Here is a 19,386-nt window from a genome sequence, read left to right as displayed (position 1 = left end):
TGTGTGTGTGTGTGTGTGTGTGTGTGTGTGAGATGTATGCTCTTGCAGAGGACCTAGCCTTGAGCCCCAGCACCCACATGGCAGCTCACAACTGTCTGTAACTCCAACCCAACCCCAGGGGATCTGACATCCTCTTCTGACCTCCACAGGAACCAGGCATGTGGGTGTTGCACATACATATATGCAAGCAAAACGCCCATACACCTAAAATAATGGTTGCTAGCAAGGTTTTAAAAGTAATAGACTGATTAATTTGACAGGGGAAATTTCAAGAAAGGATGCATTTAGGATTTGGCATGGTTATTGCTGACTTATATCCAGATTTACAATGAAAATTGAGATGAAAATGTAGAGCAGAGGACTTGAAAACCCTGCAGTTTGGCTAGGAAAGGGGCATGTTTACAGTCGCAGACAATGAGGCTGGAAGTGTTTAAAAGATTAGCACCATTCAAGAGAGGCCAAACACTTTGTATTCTGTACTGGAACCACAGGAAATGTGCCTTGAGAATGGCTTGAGAATTGATGGCATCTCCCTCATCTATCACAGACTCCAGAAATCTCAAAAACTTTCCTTTGGTAAGAGGCACCCTCCAGGGTACCCTGCTCACTCAGAGATGCTTAGGGATGTGCTTTTCCTGGCTCAGCAGCTGAAGGACACAGAGACCACTGCGTGGTCCAAAGGGGCCCAGCTGATGTCAGAATTTGGCATTGTCCATATGGTCTTAGTTTTGTAAGCAAGTGGAATATAAGTTACAAAGTCATGTAGGCTTGCATTCACATTTTTAAGAAAAGCCTAATGGGTCAGGCTATATAGAGAGGGGTCAGATTCCTTACGGGGGGCTCTCGATAATGTGATGTAGAATGCTTTGAAGGAAATGCCTAAGTTTCTAGGGAAACCCAAGGGATCTTAGAGGTGCCAGGGATGTAGGGCATCTGTTGAGGAAAAGTTGCAGACACCAACTGGAGTCAGCCCAAGAGAGAGGCCATGTAGGTGTGGGGCCCATCAGGGTGGGGCTGCACAAGCATGTTGGAGCTCAGAGGATGCTACCACATGCCCCAGATGCTAGATGTGGAGATGCAGTATTTCAAGTTTGTCCTGCTGCATTTCAGCCTTCTTAGGGGCGAGCACTCCTCTCTACAGCATCATTCCTTTGGTTTCCAGCCAGTAGCAGGACCTTGGAAAGCGGTGGAACCTTGAAAAAGTAGGAACAAACTGGCAAAAGTAGGTTAAAGGGGAAAAGCTCTGAAGGCTACAACCAGGCTCTGGTTTCTTCCCTTCCCTCTCAGCTCATTGGTCCACCATGAAGGAACTCTGGTGGTTTCTCTTTCCTGATTGGCTGTCACATGAACAGCCACTACTGCATGCTCCCACTGCCATGAGCCCTTCCGGTCCACCTTTCCCACAATGATGGACTGAGACCCACAAAACCAAAAGCCAAAGTAAACTCTCCCTCCCTTAAGTTGTTGTCAGAATCTGTGGTCATAGTGAGGCAAGAGAAACTAATGGAACTCATACAGCAACACAGAAAATGTGACGTCACAGAAATGAAGTATCCATTATCCCACTGCTCACACGCTACCATAGGAAACCCTGGCAGACTGTTTTTCTGAACATGAACAACCTAATGGCCTTCTGCTGCTCTCTCTGCAGGTGGGGGCTCAGCTTCATGCTTTGGCACTGCATACGGTCCCACCAGTGTGGTATCTTGTAATTTCACTGTCACCCTATATAGTTCATTCAGGTCATGCCCAAGTTTTCACCGTCAAAAGTGATGATGGGCAGAGCATCATTATGCAGTACTCTTTCCACTTTCCAGATGTTTTCTTAAGGCAGAATCCCAGACGAAGCTGAGAGGTGGTCACATTTCAATAACAGCCCCCGTCCTTCCACCATCTACAGCTCTTCAGATTCTTAACAAAACAAGTAATGGGGAGCAGACATTAGCATCCTTCCTCTCCCACACACACAAAAAAGCAGTAAGACAAAAAGCGGCCAATAATAGTCTCATAAAAAAGGCCAGATGGGAATTAGAAGCTAAGCAGGCTTGGCTCCTAAGGATAGGTTTCTTGTGACAAACACCTACCCCTGATCTTTAAAATGAGCACTGAGAAGTCCATAATAATTTCTAGCTAGACTCCTCCATACCAGGTACTTGGTGCTCATGCTCACCTGCTCACAGACTCCTAGCCTTGCGCAGCCTTCTCTTCAGTTACAACAAGGATGCTCTCTCTCTCTCTCCCACCTGCCCCTCACTGAGCTCACACTGAGGCTGTTTGCCTCACGTGTTTCCCCCACCTCCCTCTGCACCCTCAGGAGCAGACACCCTGGCCGACGGTGGAGTGCAGATGGCGAATCAGGCAGAACCCTGTTTGCCAGCCCTGTCCCACACTCTGCCGCTCTCCAGAGCGCTGAGATGGTGAAGAGTCACCATGCACCCGCTCACTCTCTTCTGCAAGGGAGCTCCAACCTCCTGGCTGGCCTGGGCCCTGCCCTGGCACCTGGTTTTTACAAGAGGAGCAGGGTAGGGGGAGCTGATGGAGGTGGAAGGCAGGGGAAGATTGGCTCTAATTTAAAAGCATCTTAGGAGCTCTAAAGAGTTCCAGGTTGACTGATGGACACATTTACTCCTCGGCACCCCTTTCATAAATATCTACCACTTAACATGCACTTTCAGGAGGCATAAATACCTCCTGCGTGTCAGCCTTTATGGAAGGGAGATTGCTAGAGCTATTTCTTTGCTCTATGGCCACGAGCCACACAATTACAATCCTATTAAAACTGTGCCCTGGGAATCCAGCCCTTCCCCACTGGCCTGGGTGGCAGTCAAATACTCCCCACCAGGAGGTGCCAGGGGCCTCCCATGCCTCTGTCCTTTGCTCTGGGGAGACAAGAAGCTCAGCTCTTTAAATACAGTTTCCACTTGTCAACATTCCTGGACAAGCAAATTATGTTAGTCTAATAACATTCGCGCACATAGAGATAATGTTTTCCACAGGCATTTGCGTCACGGCTTACCAGTTGAAGTAAGCTGTCCCTTACGAGTGACCACTCTAGGAAGGCCAGGCTCACCCTGACACCACTAGCTTAGCCAGCTCACACAGGTGCAGACAGACAAGGCCCACCCTGGGGGTCAGCAGCAGGTACTGTTGCCCTTACCTCCTCTGAGATGACAGGCCACTGGCCGCCATATGCTAACATCTATGTGGACCTTTAGCCCGGTAGGCCTGGGCCTAAGATAAAAAGAGCTCTCTGCATTCTGTCTCAAAGACTCAGACCATACAATATGCTTAGGAGCAGTGCCTTGACGGAGCCTGAGATGGAGAGTAATGACACCTGGGGTTTATGAGGAGACGACATGCAACCAGGAACTGTGTAAACACCAGCAGTGAACATGAGACCTATTCTTTTACTTGGAAGCTGGAGGCCCACCATTTTAAAAGCGTACATACATTCTCGGTAAGTTCATAAATCACTGCTCACCAGAATTTATACAAAAAAAGTCCTGCAGTAGTCTTGGAAGGTGTGTGACGATGTGAGTATAAGCCTCCAACCAACAGTGTTTGCAGGTCCACTTTGACATGCTGTCTTGGGATGCCAGGCCTCTCGTGCTCCACTGATAACCACCTTTGAAGATTCGCTGCGGCATGTCTGCTTACCTGCCCGTGTCGTCTTTACTAAACCTGACTCCTGTGTTCAGGCTTCGTGAGAGTCAAGAGCGCCATTTCTGAGTCCCCACTCAAATCTCTAGGACACTGGCTGAGGCTTCAGTGTAAGGAAAGGATAGAGGGGGGCAGGACAACGGGCCAGGTGCAGCGCTGGGACCCGGGAACATTTGGTCCCACGGCTGTGGAAGAACTCCAGCCAGCAGAGGCAGCCCTGGGGCCAGCAGACAGGTGTCCATTACCATGAAGTCAGACATGACTGAGGAAGGCTCACCTGCCACAGCTGTGCCTCTACAGCTGCCTAGGAATCAAGATTTCAGGGGGAGCTGTGGCCAGAGGCAGGGCAGCAGAGAGCAGGATAGACTTCCCTCAGCAAGAGGCCAGGCAGGCCAGATACGGCACACCTGGATGGCAAGATCAGACAGTTATGGCTTCCAGAAGATGCAAGCACCTTCAAGCTGGGCACATTTACCCTCAAACCCATCACCCTAAAGAACTTAAGATTTCCTCACAGTGTGTTCCCACATTCACACAAGACATGGAATGCCTGGCGATCTGAGGCTGGAGATGCAGCTCAGTGGAAGAGCCCTGGCCTAGGATGAATGAGATCATGGGTGCAGTCCCCACAGAGGAAAAAAGAAAGAAAAATCCCCACCTAGGAGGGAAGGTGGAGTCCACTGTGACTTGTTAAACACCATTCCACTCAGGGGCTGCACGGCTAATATATGGGGTAGGAGCTGCTGGCCCGAGGCCTGCCCTGTGAAATGGGATCTGTCCATCTTTACTACGGAGCAATGATAAATGATCACAGACAGACACTGGTCAGGACAAGGCACTTTATTTAAGAGCTCTGACAGCCCAAAGTGCTTTAACATAGATGCATGGAAGATTTATCTAGATGATAAAACACCTGCACTCAAAAGGCACATAAATTATGATTTTGTAGGTTTTATTTTTCCTTTATGAGTAACATTATACAGACTGAGCAGGTTATATTTAGGAATATATGTATATACATATATGCATGTAACTGCAATTAATGAAAAAAGAGGCCATGAATTTGAAAAAGAGCAAGGAGGGGAATATGGGAGGGCTTGGAGGGAGGGAAGGGAAGGGAGAGATGATGGAATTATATTATAATCTTAAAAAGAAAAGAAAAAAAAAGCCCATATTCAAGTGTTTCAAGTAATAAGAAAAATACACATGAGGCTGATTGCACTTCATACACATGGCCTGGTTGTCTAAAGTGCCTCTGCTACCAGACAGGCCTAATTCTGAACTGGGGCCACTTATCTGTGACCTTCATTAGTTATAAAGATAACAGAGGTCACTTAGGGCAACAGTAGCCCCCTGCATGGGACTCATCTGGTCATGAGTTAAAGACAAGCCCTGAAGGGCAATTTTAGCCCCTTTGACTAATTTCTCCTTTTTTTTTTTTTTCTTCCGTTTTCTCTGGCCCAAGTTTTCTCAGACTCTTGGGCCTTTTGAAAGTGGGGCTGGATAGAGGTCCACTATCGCGTAAAACATTCCTCTCATTTGGAAGCTGGTGCTTTCTGGGGAAACCACTACCACAGATAACTCACCCCCCCCTCCACTAATCACCCTGCCCAGCTCCTCATCTCCACACCACACTTCCCTCCCCCACTTCACCAGTGTCTGCCAAGATAAGGAATGGGCAATACCAGTAGCACAGTAACTTCCTACATGCTGGATACGATGCCAAGTATTCTGGGTACTCAAGATCCCAGTGGCCTCTAGAGCAGGCACTATTACTCTTGTTTTAGTTTATTTGGAGAAGGAACGGGGAGGGGATGGGTATTTCTTCAGAGCAGAACTATATGCCAAGAGCCTGCACAACCCTCACCACGCAGAGGACAAGTGACCTCTTCAGATCAGCTGCAAAGCTGGCAAGTCAGAGGTCTACGGCCACCACATTGAAGCCTCTCTTCCCCTCTTGGCCATCATACTGCCATGGCTTGTGAGGGGAACAGAGGGGATGCACCATAGCTGCTCTTTCTCCTCTCCCTCCAACACCCTATTAACAATCCTCTATTGACCACAGCCCTACAATACTGCCAGGCTCCTCCCTTAACTGTGCTCCCCATTCTGTTCTCTTGGAGAAAATCCCAAGTCTATATCAATAGTGTGGACAAGACCACAGAAGACATCAGAATCATTCAAGGCATAAAATATACCAAGCCCCATGCACAAAACTCAAGTCCAAGTGGATCAAAGACCTGAACATAAATCAGTTACACTAAACTTAATAGAAAAGAAAGTAGGAAGCACTCTTGAACACATTGGCACCGAGACCATTTCTAAATAAAACACAACAGCACAGACCTGAGCACAACAATTAATAAATGGGACTCTCAAAATTGAGAAGCTTTTGCAGGGCAAAAGACACAGTCAATAAGACAAAAAGACAACAACAGAATGGAAAAGATCTTCACCAACCCACATCTGACAGAGGATTGATCTCCACAGTATATAAAGAACTCAAGAAACTAGACATCAAAATACTGAACAGTCCAATTAAAAAATGGCTAAAGAGCTAAACAGAGAATTCACAAACAAGAACTACAAATGCTGAAAGACATTTAAAGAATGCTCAACATCTTAATCATCAGAGAAATGCAAATCAAAACGACTCTGAGATACACTACACTGTCAGAATGACTATGATCAAAACACAATGTCAGTCAATGTTGGAGAGGATGTGGAGCAAAGGGAACACTCCTCCACTGTTGGTGGGAATGTAAACTTGCACAACCACTGTGGAAATCAGTATGGCGGTTTCTCAGAAAATTAGGAATCGAACTACCTCAAGACCCAACCATCCCATTCTTGGGCATATACCAAGGAATGCTGATTCATACCATAAAGATACATGCTCAGCTATGTTCATAGCAGCACTATTTGTAATAGCCAGAACCTGGAAACAACCTAGATGCCCATCAACGGAAGAATGGATGAAAAAAATGTGGTACATATACACAATGGAGTACTACTCAGCAGAGAAAAACAATGAAAGCATGAATTTGCAGGCAAATGGATGGAACTAGAAAAAATCATCCTGAGTGAGGTAACCCAAACCCAGAAAGACAGTCATGGTATGTACTCACTCATAAGTGGATTCTAGATATAAAATAAAGAACAATCAGACCACAACCCATAGAACCATGGAGGCTATATATATAGCATGGAGGTCCCTAGGACGACTGTGGCTTATAATAAATTTCGGTTTTACTCAATTATTGAAAAAAAAAAAGCCAACTGAATGAAAACACATGAACTATGAACCAAGTACAGCTGATCAGCTTGAATATGACAGTTGATTGCTTGATATTTTGAGATAGCAGTACAAGTCTGTCTTTTATGATTGTGTTTAACTGACTATGCAGGACTTGTAGTTGAGGGGTGGACTGTGGACTGAGTCTACAGGTTGATGCAGTTCGGGGAGGATTGCCTGGAGGAGGTGGGAGGGGAGGGTGGGGGGGGGGGGGGGGGGGGGGAGTAGGGGGGTGATATGTAGAACTAAATGATATTGTAAAATAAAAAAAAAAATTAAAAAAATATATATATATACCAAGCCTAAGCTCTTTTTTATTATTGTTAATATATGTGTATGTATTATATATGGATTATTGTTGTTAATAAATATAATATATACATACATATATGTATGTAACAACAATTAATAAAGAGAGAGGCCATGAATTTGAAAGATAGCAAGGAGAGGTATAGGGGAGGGTTTGGAGGGGAAAAAAGGAAGGGGGAAATGATGTAATTATATTATAACCTAAAAAAAGGGAAATATAAATACACACATATGTAAATACCAAGTGGCTGACAGGTGTTTCTGGAAGTGCAGAGTACTCCCTGTACTGGTCTGAAGTTCTGAGGGGTCCTCAGCCAGAGACCAGCAGAGATGCTGCTGCTGGGGAGTCTTCTGGCTGATTTTGGAGAGCGACACCAAGAGCTGAGAGCCACCTGGGAAAGAGTGGGAGCATGTATTCTGGGACTCTTGGGGCTAGCAGGACCAGGCAGAGCTTGCAGAAAACCTGTTCCAGACAGAAACAAGACAGCTTTCCTCACGTGGCTCAGGGTCAGCATGGCCACATGGCCAAGCTTGCACAGCTCCAGGAGAGCAGGTCTTACGTTTTTTTTTTTGGCTTTTCTTGGCACTAAGCCAAGGAAAAGGCATGAGGCAAGTGTTTCAGAAAGAAAAGACTGAACCAGTCCTCAACTTAGAGAACAGGCTGTGTGAGTTTACTTACACGCCAGAGGAAATCGGACTAAGGGGGAGGGGGCATGCTTGCTCAGAAACAGACATCCAAGTTCAGTCCTGAGGAGCCTCGCCTTTTTGCAAGACATCTTCCCCTCTTTGCAAGACATCTTCCCCGCTGGTCCACCTGCTGCTGTCCTTAACAGCTCTGGTGGCTGCATTCCACAAACCCATTCAGGAAATCCCAGTTTAGAACAGCGGCAAGGTTAAGGAACCACTGTGTCAAGCGCCATGACCAAAGCAACTCGGAGGGAAGCTTTTACGTGGGTTATGCTTCCACACTGCATTCCATTCATGATGGAAATCCAGGCAGGAGCTGAAGCAGAGGGCATGGAGGACTGCAGCTTCCTGGCTTGTTCTCCAGGGCTTGCTCAGCTTATACAACCCAGGACCACCTAACAGGTAGGGGAAGTTAGAAGGGGCGTGGTGGAACCGCCCACAATGGGCTGGGCTTTCCCACATCAATCTTAAACAAGTAAACGCCCTCACACCCTGGTCGCCAGGTTAGTCTGATGGGGGCATTTTTACCATCGAGGTTCCCTCTTTCCAGATGAGTTTCACTTATGTTATGTTGACAAAAACAATCACAGGAACTTGCAGGCCCCAGCTCTCAGCAGGCCAGTCCTATTGACCCTTCCTCCCCAGCCCACATTTTTCTCTTGAGAGAATGCGTTCCTGCGTTTTCCACCCTGGAATTCAGTGGCAGCTTTAATTCAACAGGTCTTGCAGGCGGGGAACTTGATAAAACCTCTCTAGCACTCTTGGCTTTTCATTTCCACATCTCCTACTAACTTGAACTTTCATACTTTAACGTGTGTGGTTTATCTTTGCTGTAGGTCTCCCCACTAGTCTGAGCTCCTCGAGGTGGCACGCTCCACGTTATGACCAATGCCTGGGACGCCGGTACTTAGGCCCATGGAAGGCGAATACCGCATAACACAACGTAATTGTTACACGCTTATTTTTTAGCCGACTGTCCCACACGCTGCAGTAGGGATCCGAACCCGTGTCAGCCCGATCCTGTGGGTCGGAAACGGGACCCTGGGGCTGCGCTCCGCAGCTACCTGACGCCCTTGTGCGCGCGCGCGCCCGAGTCGCCGCCGCCGCCGCCGCCGCCGCCGCCGTCGCGAGTCACGTGAGCCCGGGAGGAACGCGGGATCCAGGGCCTTGTGGGCACTCACGCGGGCAGAAGCAGGCAGCCAAGGCCGCTGGCTGTGCTTACCTGCGCGTCGCTCGGCTCCACAGCGGCACCCGAACCTCGGGGGTCCAACAGGGACCGCGGACCTGCTGCTCAACCAGGGTGGGGACCAGGTTACTCGCCTTGACCCGGGCTGGGGGCGGGGCCTAGAGTGAACTTGACCTTGAGCTCCCCGCTTCCCGCTGTGGGCGGAGCCCGAGGGAGTAGGTAGCCTTGCCCCCTCCCCGGGGCGGGTCCAGTGGAGCCCCGCCCCTCTCCCAGGTCTAAAGCCACGCCCAGTGCCCCGCCCCCGCTCTTCAGGTATCCAGTCGGGTTGCAACCATTGGCCTTACTGCTTCGTGCTTGTTTTTATTTTTCGGTTTTGTGTTCCGTTTATTTCTTTTAGATACCTTTACATTCTTTTTAAAACGTCTGAATTAAAAATATATCAAGCCATGTATGAACAGTTCTTAAAGTGTAAAATAACTACTTACAATGAAAGCAACAGGCCCCTCTTGCTCAGCTCCACCCACAGCCCCTTTTCATCAGTCCCTTCTTTTCTTTTGATGGTCACTTCTTGTCGCAAAAAGAAAAAAAAAGAAAGAAAGAAAAGAAAAAGAAAAAAGAGCTTACATAGCGATTTCTTGATTTATCTATTGACTTTCTGCCGTGTTGGTTGAGGATTTACTCTCTTCCGGCGCCCCTGCGTCCCTCCTGACACATTTACACCTCTATTCTCCAGCTCTGCCCTGGTGAGGGTGAAGGCTGGGGGGATGGGGTCCTTAAGCTGACACAGTTTGGGGGATGGGAAAATGAGAGCTACTTTAGAAAAGAAATACAATTGGGCCTTTCTAGTGAGTATATTCATTCATACTAAGAAATTACAACCAAATCCTTAGAGATCAGGTCTTACTCCCTGAGGTCTTTGTATAATTTAGGACCTTAATTTGCTTTGCTAATACAGTGTAGCTTTTCAACTTCCCCATAACACCCTCTATACCTGCCCAAAACTCACAAGGATATTGGAGGGAGGAGTCTTTAAGATCATGCTCACTGGCATCTGTCAATCCTCAAGGAGGGAGAGTGTGAAAAAAAATATATATAATAAATAATGCCATCTAGATGATGTCAGGCTTTGTAACTGCTGAACATTTAATCTCATCCTTTTCCTAACCACAGTGACAAATCAACTCCTGAGTGTGAGGAGTGCTTTATGAAGCTGGCTCTGGACCCTCTTTCTGTCCCCAGCCCCTGACAATCCTCCCAGGCTCTTAGGAAGGGCCACACCTTTGTCTTTAATCAGTAGATGGGCATACAGGTGGCCCCCACTAAGTACCCAGAAAAAGGGTACCTCCACTCAGGTAGTCGACACCATGCCCTCTAGGTCTCATCTCAGGACTTGGGGTACAATGTGTCTCTAGAAGGTGACCTTAAGAAAGCAGCTTTATCTACTGAGGTTTCAGTTTTCTTGCCTTGTAACACACTCGATTTGGATGGTTAAGGAGCATCATAGCTGAGTGTACAGTGTCCTTTGGATATTCTCTTACTGAGGTCAGCCTGTGTGCAGCAGAGTGGGTGCGCTCTATCACAAGTTTATCACAAAGATGTTTGTGACTCTATGCAGCATATGCTACTACAGGTTGGTTCCTGCCATAAATTAATCAAGGGCCATGTCTTTCTGAGTCAGGACCTGAAGCTGGGGAGGCAGAGACTAAACAGAGCCAGCCAGAGGAGAGCTTGAGCAATGTAGACTCCTGCAGAGCAGGCATTCTACCCTGTGCCAGGGGAGACGAGGGCCTGCCTGAGGAGGACACTGGCTTCCTGGACAAGAAGTGGTGTGTGCTTTTGGAAGACGGTAAGACTCTCACATAACAGCCAGGCTTTAGCAAACATACTGGGGAGAGGCAGGCAGGCCTGAGAAATCCAGTCTGGGCATTCTGAAGGGGAATAACTGGGTCCCTTGACTATGGTCACAGCTGGCTACTAGATCATAAGTGTAATGGGAGCTTATGGGCAAATTTAGTTTCTCTACCACTCTATTCACTAAAGGAAGATGTCTAGGAACTGAATCCCAGAGAGGACAGGGATTTGATGTAGAAGGTGTGTCTGTCTGAGTCTCTCATAAGCAGACCACAGTACGAGCAGCTGCGTGAACGTGGTTTACTCACGAGGTTTAAGACTACAACTAAGAAGGATAGCATAGAGGGCAGGCAGGAAGTGCTCAGTGAGGAGGCAGTGCAAGGCCAGCACGCCTGTGTAACAGGTGATTAGAATTAGAGTGTCATCTTGAAGGAACATTCTAGAAAGCAGTAGGCAGACCATGGCTTAGGTTATCCCACCCAAGGGAATCTGCAGGAGGCAGGTCCCCACGGAGCAGAATCCAGCTGACAGTTCGGAAATGATTTCTAGGCATACAATTCTGGTTACCAACACGAGAACAGCAGTTGTAACAATTGTATAACTCTGCCCCAATCTTGTCTTCTGTCACCCAAAGGTTCTGAGGCTGTGTCCCTCTGTTGGAGTTCTTTGGGCGGCCATCGTTGTATAGCTAGCTGAGAGTGACGGTCTTAGGCTGTGTTCTGAGGACCTTCTGAAGAACTGATCCTCAGAAGAACTGTCTGTGGGACCACTGCACTTGGATGAGGCCCTTCTTAACTTGTCTTCTAAGCCCTCATTCAGAAAGAGCAAGCTTTGGTTAGATAAAAAATAGAATGTGTGAAAGGAGATTGGTGGACTTTTTAAAATGACCAAAGATGGCAGCCTTTTCAACCACTGCAAGTACTTCAGAAGGTGGGTGCTGTCTTAGAACCAAAGACCAGACAGATGACATTCAAGCCAAGTCATTCTTTTATGGCTATTGAAGCAGGCCTCCACTAGAAAGCCTCTCTGTGAGCGAGACTGATCCTTTCAAACCCTGAATCAGTCCACACCACACAGAAGTCCTTACTGGCTTCCATCACAATTAGGCCCAAAATCACAAGTCTTCCTCATGGGCCACAAGGCACTCATAAATTCTGTCATGTACATTGGCCCTTCCCAATCTTCAGTCTCCTTGGTTTTGCTGTTCTTCCTCGGATGCTGTGTGTGTGTGTGGGGGGGGGGGAAGTTAATGCTAAATGTCCCCCATGCACTTGTGTTTTGGGTACTTGATCCCTACTTTGTATCTTTTTGGTAGGCTATGGAAATTTTAGAACATGGAGTTTAGCTGACGGACACACCATGAGGGGCAGGCATTGACTACTATAGTCACCAGCTTTCTGAGCCTCCCTGTTTTTTGATCTGACAAGCTATGAACAAAGCCATACCACAAGTCCTCACCATGATCTGCTTCGACCACCATGCCTCCCCCACCACACACACTCACTGGCCTTGACCCTTTGAACCATGAACCAAAGTAGATCTTTTCTCCCTTCAATTGTCGGTCAGTCACATCGTAAAGAGTGACATTAACAGGCACTCTGGCTCTGTCCACACCAGCACAGCACTTCTCACTCACTGCTGGGATATGCTCCTCCCACTGATGGGATATGCTCCTCACATTCTCAAGGTTACCACCCAACTCCTTAGCTTCCCATTCGACCAAGCTGCCCTCAAAACAGGGAATACTCCTATACACCATTTCTTTCACAGTATTTTTTTTTTTTTTGCTCACCCTTGGAGTACATTTCTCCCTTTTAATCTGTCTCTCTCACTTTAGTACACAGTCAAGAGGTACTGACTCTCCCGATGTATTCTCACCATCTAGGACAGTGCCTAGGACCCAGCAAGTATTCGAAAAGTATGTGTTGAATCAATGAAGGGCTGAATGAGTTGAACTGAGTAAATGAAATTAAAAAACTATATCGTGGATAAGCACAAACATAAAAGTCATTCTAAAATTCAGACTTTCAACTAATGTGAACCAGGTTTTTCCCACACTAGAAGAATTTGTTGGCGCACAAAGGGGAAGGCGAAGAGGCCGAGCTACATTCTATAGTCTGATTCATAATTACAGCTGGAGTTTTTGAGTGAGAAATGTTGCTATTTTATATTTGACCCAGTGTCTGTGTTAAATATTTAAGTAAAGGTTAGCTTGGAAGGCTGCATACTCATTTAAAGGTGGTAAAGAGAAATAAAAAGGTTCCCCCGGCCATTTGAATAATTCAGCATGGTGTTCTGTGGCTTCTGTTGGTGAACTGGTTACCTGGAAATAGAGGCCTTGATCAAATATTTAGGATCTCACTTATTTTTATTTTTTATTTTTTGCATATTTTGTATTTCTGCTTCTCACTTTGTTTTTACTCCAGCAATCGCACAGTTCACACCAAAGCTAATAGAAATGTTTCATGGATTATTAAATGCAGCCGAGAAATGAACTTTTTTCTAGAATGTAAGGCCAGACTGAGGCTGCTCTGCTGTCCTAACAAAATAATTTTTCCTTGAAGGTGCAGACTCTGAGTTTACAGAGGCGGCTCTCTCCTTCCACGCTGAGCTTTTCTAAGGCTTTATAACGTAAGTCAGCTGAGGAGGAAGTCCTTCCATGGACAGCGCATGCTCTCTCATGAGTGTAATCAGGCGCTTCAACCAAACACAGCTTAAACAACTGTATTGCAAGTAAGGCAGGAAGACACCAACTAGTGCATGGTTATCCCTGGAAGCCTTGGACTCTGGTACTACTCAAAGTTAAGAAGTCTCCCTAGACTTAACTGTCCCAAAGAATTGTTCCAGTCTCAGCAGCACCACATTTCTGAATTAGCTTTCCTAATGGAGCCTCTGCTGAAACCCGCATCCAGACTTTGATGTTCCTTTGGACCTCCTTGGTACCAAAACAGTCACCTGTAAGTGATCAAAACCACAGTCATCACTGAGAAAAGACGACACTTTGTGACAAACCTATCATTTGGAGATAAACACCACTGCCCTATGACAGAAGGTGATTTTCTCAAGGTCATACACAGATGGCCAGGGATGGCATTCGTGTGTCAGTTGGATTTTTGCTTGTGTGTTATATGCAGCAGAAATACTCTCTTCTGTATTGGGACCATATTGGTGTGAATGGCCCTTCAGAACTTACAGGCAGACTGGCAATCTGGACTGAGAAAGAGGTGGGAGGAAGCAGCTCTGAAAAGCTGGAATTACGAACCTTTAGAAAATGAGCCCTAAGTGGGAAAGGCCTAATTGGGATGTGCCGCCAGGATAGAGGATAAAACTCCAGATGCTTCTTCTGGCCTGGTTGCATTCACACATGGGAGCAAATCCTGAGAGAGGCCCTCTGATTGGCTGATGTTGGGATCCACTCCATCGTCTGGGGAAGGTGTTTGGCTTTGGATGTTGAGTGAAAGGTGTCTACTTTACTCTCCTTCTGAGGCCCATGTGGCAGAGGCGGGGGTGGGGGTGGGAAGGTGTATCCCCAATGGAAGCCCGGATGCTGTTAGAGGAAGGCAAGAACTAGAGAAGCCAGATGCAATGACAACCTCCGTCAGTTTAGAGTGGCAGCCCTCGTGTAGCTGAAAGTGGCCAGGAGAGGCAAACTGGACTTGGCTTGGGTCAATTAGGAAGGCTTTGCTGGCCAAATACAGGATGCCTAACTATTTCTTTCTTGGCCATGGAATGTGGATATGATCCTGGAGGCCAGACATCCATCTTAAATCTACGTGATGATGAACAGAACATCTAAAGCTCTCTGCTAAGGATGGAGGAGTGGGCCAACGAAGTCATCATGAGCAGCGCACCAACTCTCAACTTCCTGCCTTGGGACGTCTTGCAAGAGAACTGAACCCTAAGTTGACTAATTCACTGAACTTGGTAACTGCCAGTCTGGAACAATCCCACAGTACAAATCCAAGTGAGAATTCTGGTCTTTTGACTCCCTATGCAGTTGTGGTAGTTTGAATGTAATTGGCCCCCAATAAGCTCATAGGGAATGACATTATTAGGAGGTGTGGCCTTGTTGAAGTAGGCCTTGTTGGAGGAAGTGTGTCACTGTGAGGGTGGGCTTTGAGATCTCTTATACTCAAGATATTGCCCAGCGTCTCAGTTCACTTTCTGTTGTCTTCAGATCAAGATGTAGGACTCTCAGCTCCTTCCGCAGTACCATGTCTGCCTGTATGCCACCATGTCCTGCCATGGTGATAATGGACTAAAGCTCTGAACTGTAACCACCCCAGTTAAATGTTTTTCCCTTATAAGAGTTGCTGTGGTCATGGTGTCTCTTCATCTTTTGTACTTACAAAGTCACGGTTCTTGACTTTAAGGTCAAGTTGGATTACACAAAGTTCTCTAGCGGATCAGACCCAATCTGATTTCTGGAGCTATAGAAGAGGGATCTATTATGGGAACTGGCTCCCGTGACTATGGAAGCTGTGAAGTCTTACAATCTGTCGATCTTCCGCTAGTTGGAGAGACAGGAAAACTAGTGGAATTTAGTCTGAGTTTGAAAGCCTGAGAGCCAGAGAGGATGTAGATAACAGGTGGGGGTGGGGAGCAGATGGGGGTGGGGAGCAGATGGGGGTGGGGAGCAGATGATGGGGGTGGGCAGCAGATGGGGGAGGGGCAGCAAGAATACTAGGATGAGCTTCAGAGTCTGAAGGCAGGAGAAGAAGAAAACGTGGATGTCCCAGCTCAATTCCAGGAAGGAGAGAGGCAGTGAGGGAGGGAGCAGGGAGGAAGGGAAGAAGGTCGCTGATTCAAATGCCAGTCTCCTCTGAAAGCAGCCTCACCCTCATTTCACTCACAAAGAATGTTTTACCTACTCTCTGGCTATCCTTTATTCAAGTAAACTTGACCTGCAAAGTTAACCACCACAGAAGTTAAAGTAAAAGAGACTAGAAAGCAAGAAATTAACTCACAATCCATCTTCTAAAAATGTGCACCTATGAACACATGAGTGCAGGTGCCCTCGTAGCTCAGAAGGAAGTGTTGGGTCTCGCTGTGAGCTGGAGTCATAGGTGGTTGTGAGCCACCTATCATGGGTGCTAGGAATCCCACCAGATGAACAGCAGGTATGCTAATCTGCTCAGTCATTCCCCTTGCCCCTGCAATCCATCCCTAGCAGCTAGGATACACTAGAAGGGCAAAGACTGAGTTCAAAGGACAGCACTGGCCCAGGCCTTCTGCCTTCCTCTCGGCCCTGTCCTCTGTCTGCTGTGACCATTTCTGGTATATCTTCATCTTTCCTGTTCTCTCAGCTCATAAAGAGGCTCAAGTCTCTCCTATCTGAGGGGGGACAATCTTCCCTTTACCAGAGACCTCTTTAAGCACATCCTCACCTCCTCTTCTAATCTATGCTTTTCAAAGGAGGGCTCTGCCCACATCTTCTCTCCTCCATTTGATCATCAGCTCCCAGCATCTAGCTTCTGTCCTTGTCTGCACCCAGAACTGCCTGTTGTCTATCCTCTCTTCCCTGAACCTGTGTGCCAGACGGGATGATGGTTCCTGGCTTCATAGGTGACAAGTCCTCCTTTAGCTGGGATCTTGCATTCTATTACTCCTTTTTTTTTTTTTTTTTTTAAATCTTGAGATGCACTTTGCCTTGTCAAATTATACATGAGTTGGGTAAGTTATCATGTGTTGATTTAGTTCACCGGGAGGTTGGCTCCGGAAGCAGGGTCACTTCAGACCCAAGTATGTTTGTCTCAAAGTATCATCCTTGTCTGAGCACGCTCTGGGCCCCGTCCCCCCATGACAGGGAAGGAACAAAACAAAACAAAACTATCCCAAAGGGTAAAAACATCACAGCCATGAATACAGGTAGAAGGCAAACCACAGAGGTTGCAATTGTTTACCCCATGAAATAAAAGAGCCTCCAGTGCTGGGCGGCAGTGGCACATGTCTTTAACCCCAGCACTCAGAAGGCAGAGCCAGGAGGATCTCTGTGAGTTCAAGACCAGCCTGGCCTACAGAGCTAGATCCAGGACCAGGCAACAAAACTACACAGAGAAACCCTGTCTGGGGGAGGGGGGGAGGCGGGGAGAGCCTCCAGTGGGAAAGAGAATCTGGGAGTTCAGCCATGAGAAGCTCATCTACCGAGAGAAAGCTCCACTGAGAACTCCAGTTGACTGCCTCAACTTCCCCAGTCAGTCTCTGTTGGGTATTGTGTGCACCCAATTTGATAACATTGTCTCTCTGTGGTGCTATTTGTCATTTTACATGGAAGCCTCACCAGGACATTCTGCTCTTCTACCTTGATTGGGCCCTCTATCTGGCTGCCTTAATTGGGCTTTCCTGGTCGGTTTCTGACGGATGCTTGCAAGCCCCTGATTTGATGATATTTTTCTATCTATTTATCACTGACTATTTATTTTATTTTATTTACTTTTGTTTGCTATGTAGTTAATAAACTCACTCATTCAAATGGGAAGTCTGGCAGTTGTAGATCATCCTCTGGCCCCTACAGAGCACCAGGACTGTCCATCAAGGCACTACACCTACCCTGCCTGGCAAGATACTGTATCCCTCTTTAGAAACTGAACCATGAACACAGAAACGAAGACACTAGAAATGGTACACTCATTTCCACACCCATGTCCTGGTGGGACTGTGGAAGGGCTCTTACCACATGGGAGCCCATGGCTGCTGGTTTTCTTCTGCCTGCATCTGCCTCAGCTTCTCAAGGGCCTCCCATTAAGAAACTCTCTTTTCCTATTACTTTATCCAGAACCTGATTCTTTTGTTGATGTCCTAAAGAAGCCTTGGTGATAGCTTGATCTATGTCTAAACATGCGTGTAGAAGGCAGGCCACAGGCTCTGGTTTGTATTATGTCCTGAAGCTCCTTATCAAAGCACAGATTACATATCAACACCTCTGTTTACTGCTCTAGAGGCAGTGAAACCTGGGAGAATGGACCCTAAAAATGAGGTGAGCCTAAAAATGAGGGGAGCTAAAGTCTCATGCAATAAGGGTTAAGAAGAGTCACCTGAGTAAAGTGTACAATTACAAGGACAAGTCACACATGGCAAAAACATGGTTTTCCATAGAGGCATATAGACAAATAACAATAGCCAGTTTTAATGAATAATCTCAAGTAAACTCACTCCTATCCACTACACTCAGGAGGAGCATGAAAGCAAAATCCAAGAACAATTCCATGTTTTTGAAGAAACTGAGTTCATAAGACTCCATTCTTGGACCATGTTCCAACACATCTCCCCCCCACCCCATTCCTCCATACAGCCCTCCAAGATCCACATGCTTGTGGTCAAGCCACGTTTGCTCTCTACTGCCTCAGCAAGGTCCCAGTCACCAATAATCCTTTAGGACCTGGAACTCTCGGGAACCATTTTCATGTTGATACTAATTCTCACAGAGCAGTGTGACCCTGTCCACTCTGTCCAGATCTTGAAGCGTCACAAGACTCGTGCTGATCTTTCCTACCAGCCTAGAGTCCTTGGTACTGTCCTGCTTCAGGCCAGAGGTATAAAAAGATGACAGGACTGTTCCTTCAGTGACGTCATCACATCCCTGACCAACAAAAAACACTTCATGGCAAGCAACAGCACCCACTCCCGAACTCTAGAGCTCTTGGCAAAAAAGAGCCTCTTGTTTCTTCCTTCCTCCTCTCACCTCCTCCTGGGCCGGCTTGGCTCTCCAGGAGGCAGGTGCTGAGGTGGACAAAGGGGCCCGAAAGGTCTACAAGGGGGTGACTCATTTGGGAAGCAAGGGAAGAGAGCAGGACTGGGAAGGGGAGCCCTCAGATCTGGATGCAGACCCCCAAGAGAGGAGACTTGGGCAGCAGTGGCCAGGCCATGGCCTCCTCTGGCCTTGGTCACAGCTGCCCAGTAACACAATGGCCTAGATATGAAAGCAAAGGAGGTATGAAGACCTTCACAGCTGGAGACCACTCCCCTCTCAAGCCAAACCTTTCAGCCAGGTCTGAGCAGTACATGTCCCTGTGGGCTACACCTCCTACCAAACAGGATGTGCTCACAGGAGCTCACAGAGGGAGGGGCCTTGGTCCCTCCCTACCTATACAGGGCTCTAAGCCAGGGTTTCTGTCAAAATGGGGTAGGTTGGGGTTATATCTGCTGTGGAAACATGTTTTGTTTTGTTTTGTTTTCCCTTCCAAATCCTGGATTCTAGAACAGTAGACTTTGCCACCTAGCAAGAGGCTCAGCTGGGAACCCTAGCTCCATCCTCTCCCACAGCTCCTCCCTCCATCCTCCTGGATGGAGTGCCCAGACCTCCTGCTGGATGAGTAAGCCCGGGAATGAATGTATTGCGAAATAAATGAAGCAAAGAGTGATGGCCCAGATGAAAGATGGGAAGAATGATGAAAAAAGA

General features: G+C 47.2%; 1 protein-coding gene across 5 annotated transcripts in view; it reads right to left on the bottom strand.

Moving 5' to 3' along the window:
- Positions 1-9,360, bottom strand: part of Nmnat3 (nicotinamide nucleotide adenylyltransferase 3) — a 129,891-nt gene extending 120,531 nt beyond the window's left edge. For 2 of the 5 annotated variants that reach the window (XM_037207858.1, XM_028866049.2), the window contains exon 1: positions 9,174-9,360. Coding sequence is in view for 2 of the 5 variants with exons in the window: in XM_037207859.1 (XP_037063754.1) it covers positions 7,944-8,112 (169 nt within the window). In the remaining 3 variants the exon portion in view is untranslated. Of the gene's footprint in view, positions 1-89; positions 102-7,943; positions 8,342-9,173 lie in introns of those variants that run through there. The other 3 variants (XM_037207859.1, XM_037207857.1, XM_028866051.2) reach the window with 3 other exon arrangements.
- Positions 9,361-19,386: the final 10,026 nt, after the last annotated feature.

This window comes from Peromyscus leucopus, chromosome 7 (assembly GCF_004664715.2).
Source record: "Peromyscus leucopus breed LL Stock chromosome 7, UCI_PerLeu_2.1, whole genome shotgun sequence".
Lineage (NCBI taxonomy): Eukaryota > Metazoa > Chordata > Mammalia > Rodentia > Cricetidae > Peromyscus > Peromyscus leucopus.
The sequence above is the reverse complement of the archived record's forward strand: the minus strand, read 5'-3'. Positions and strand labels throughout refer to the sequence as shown.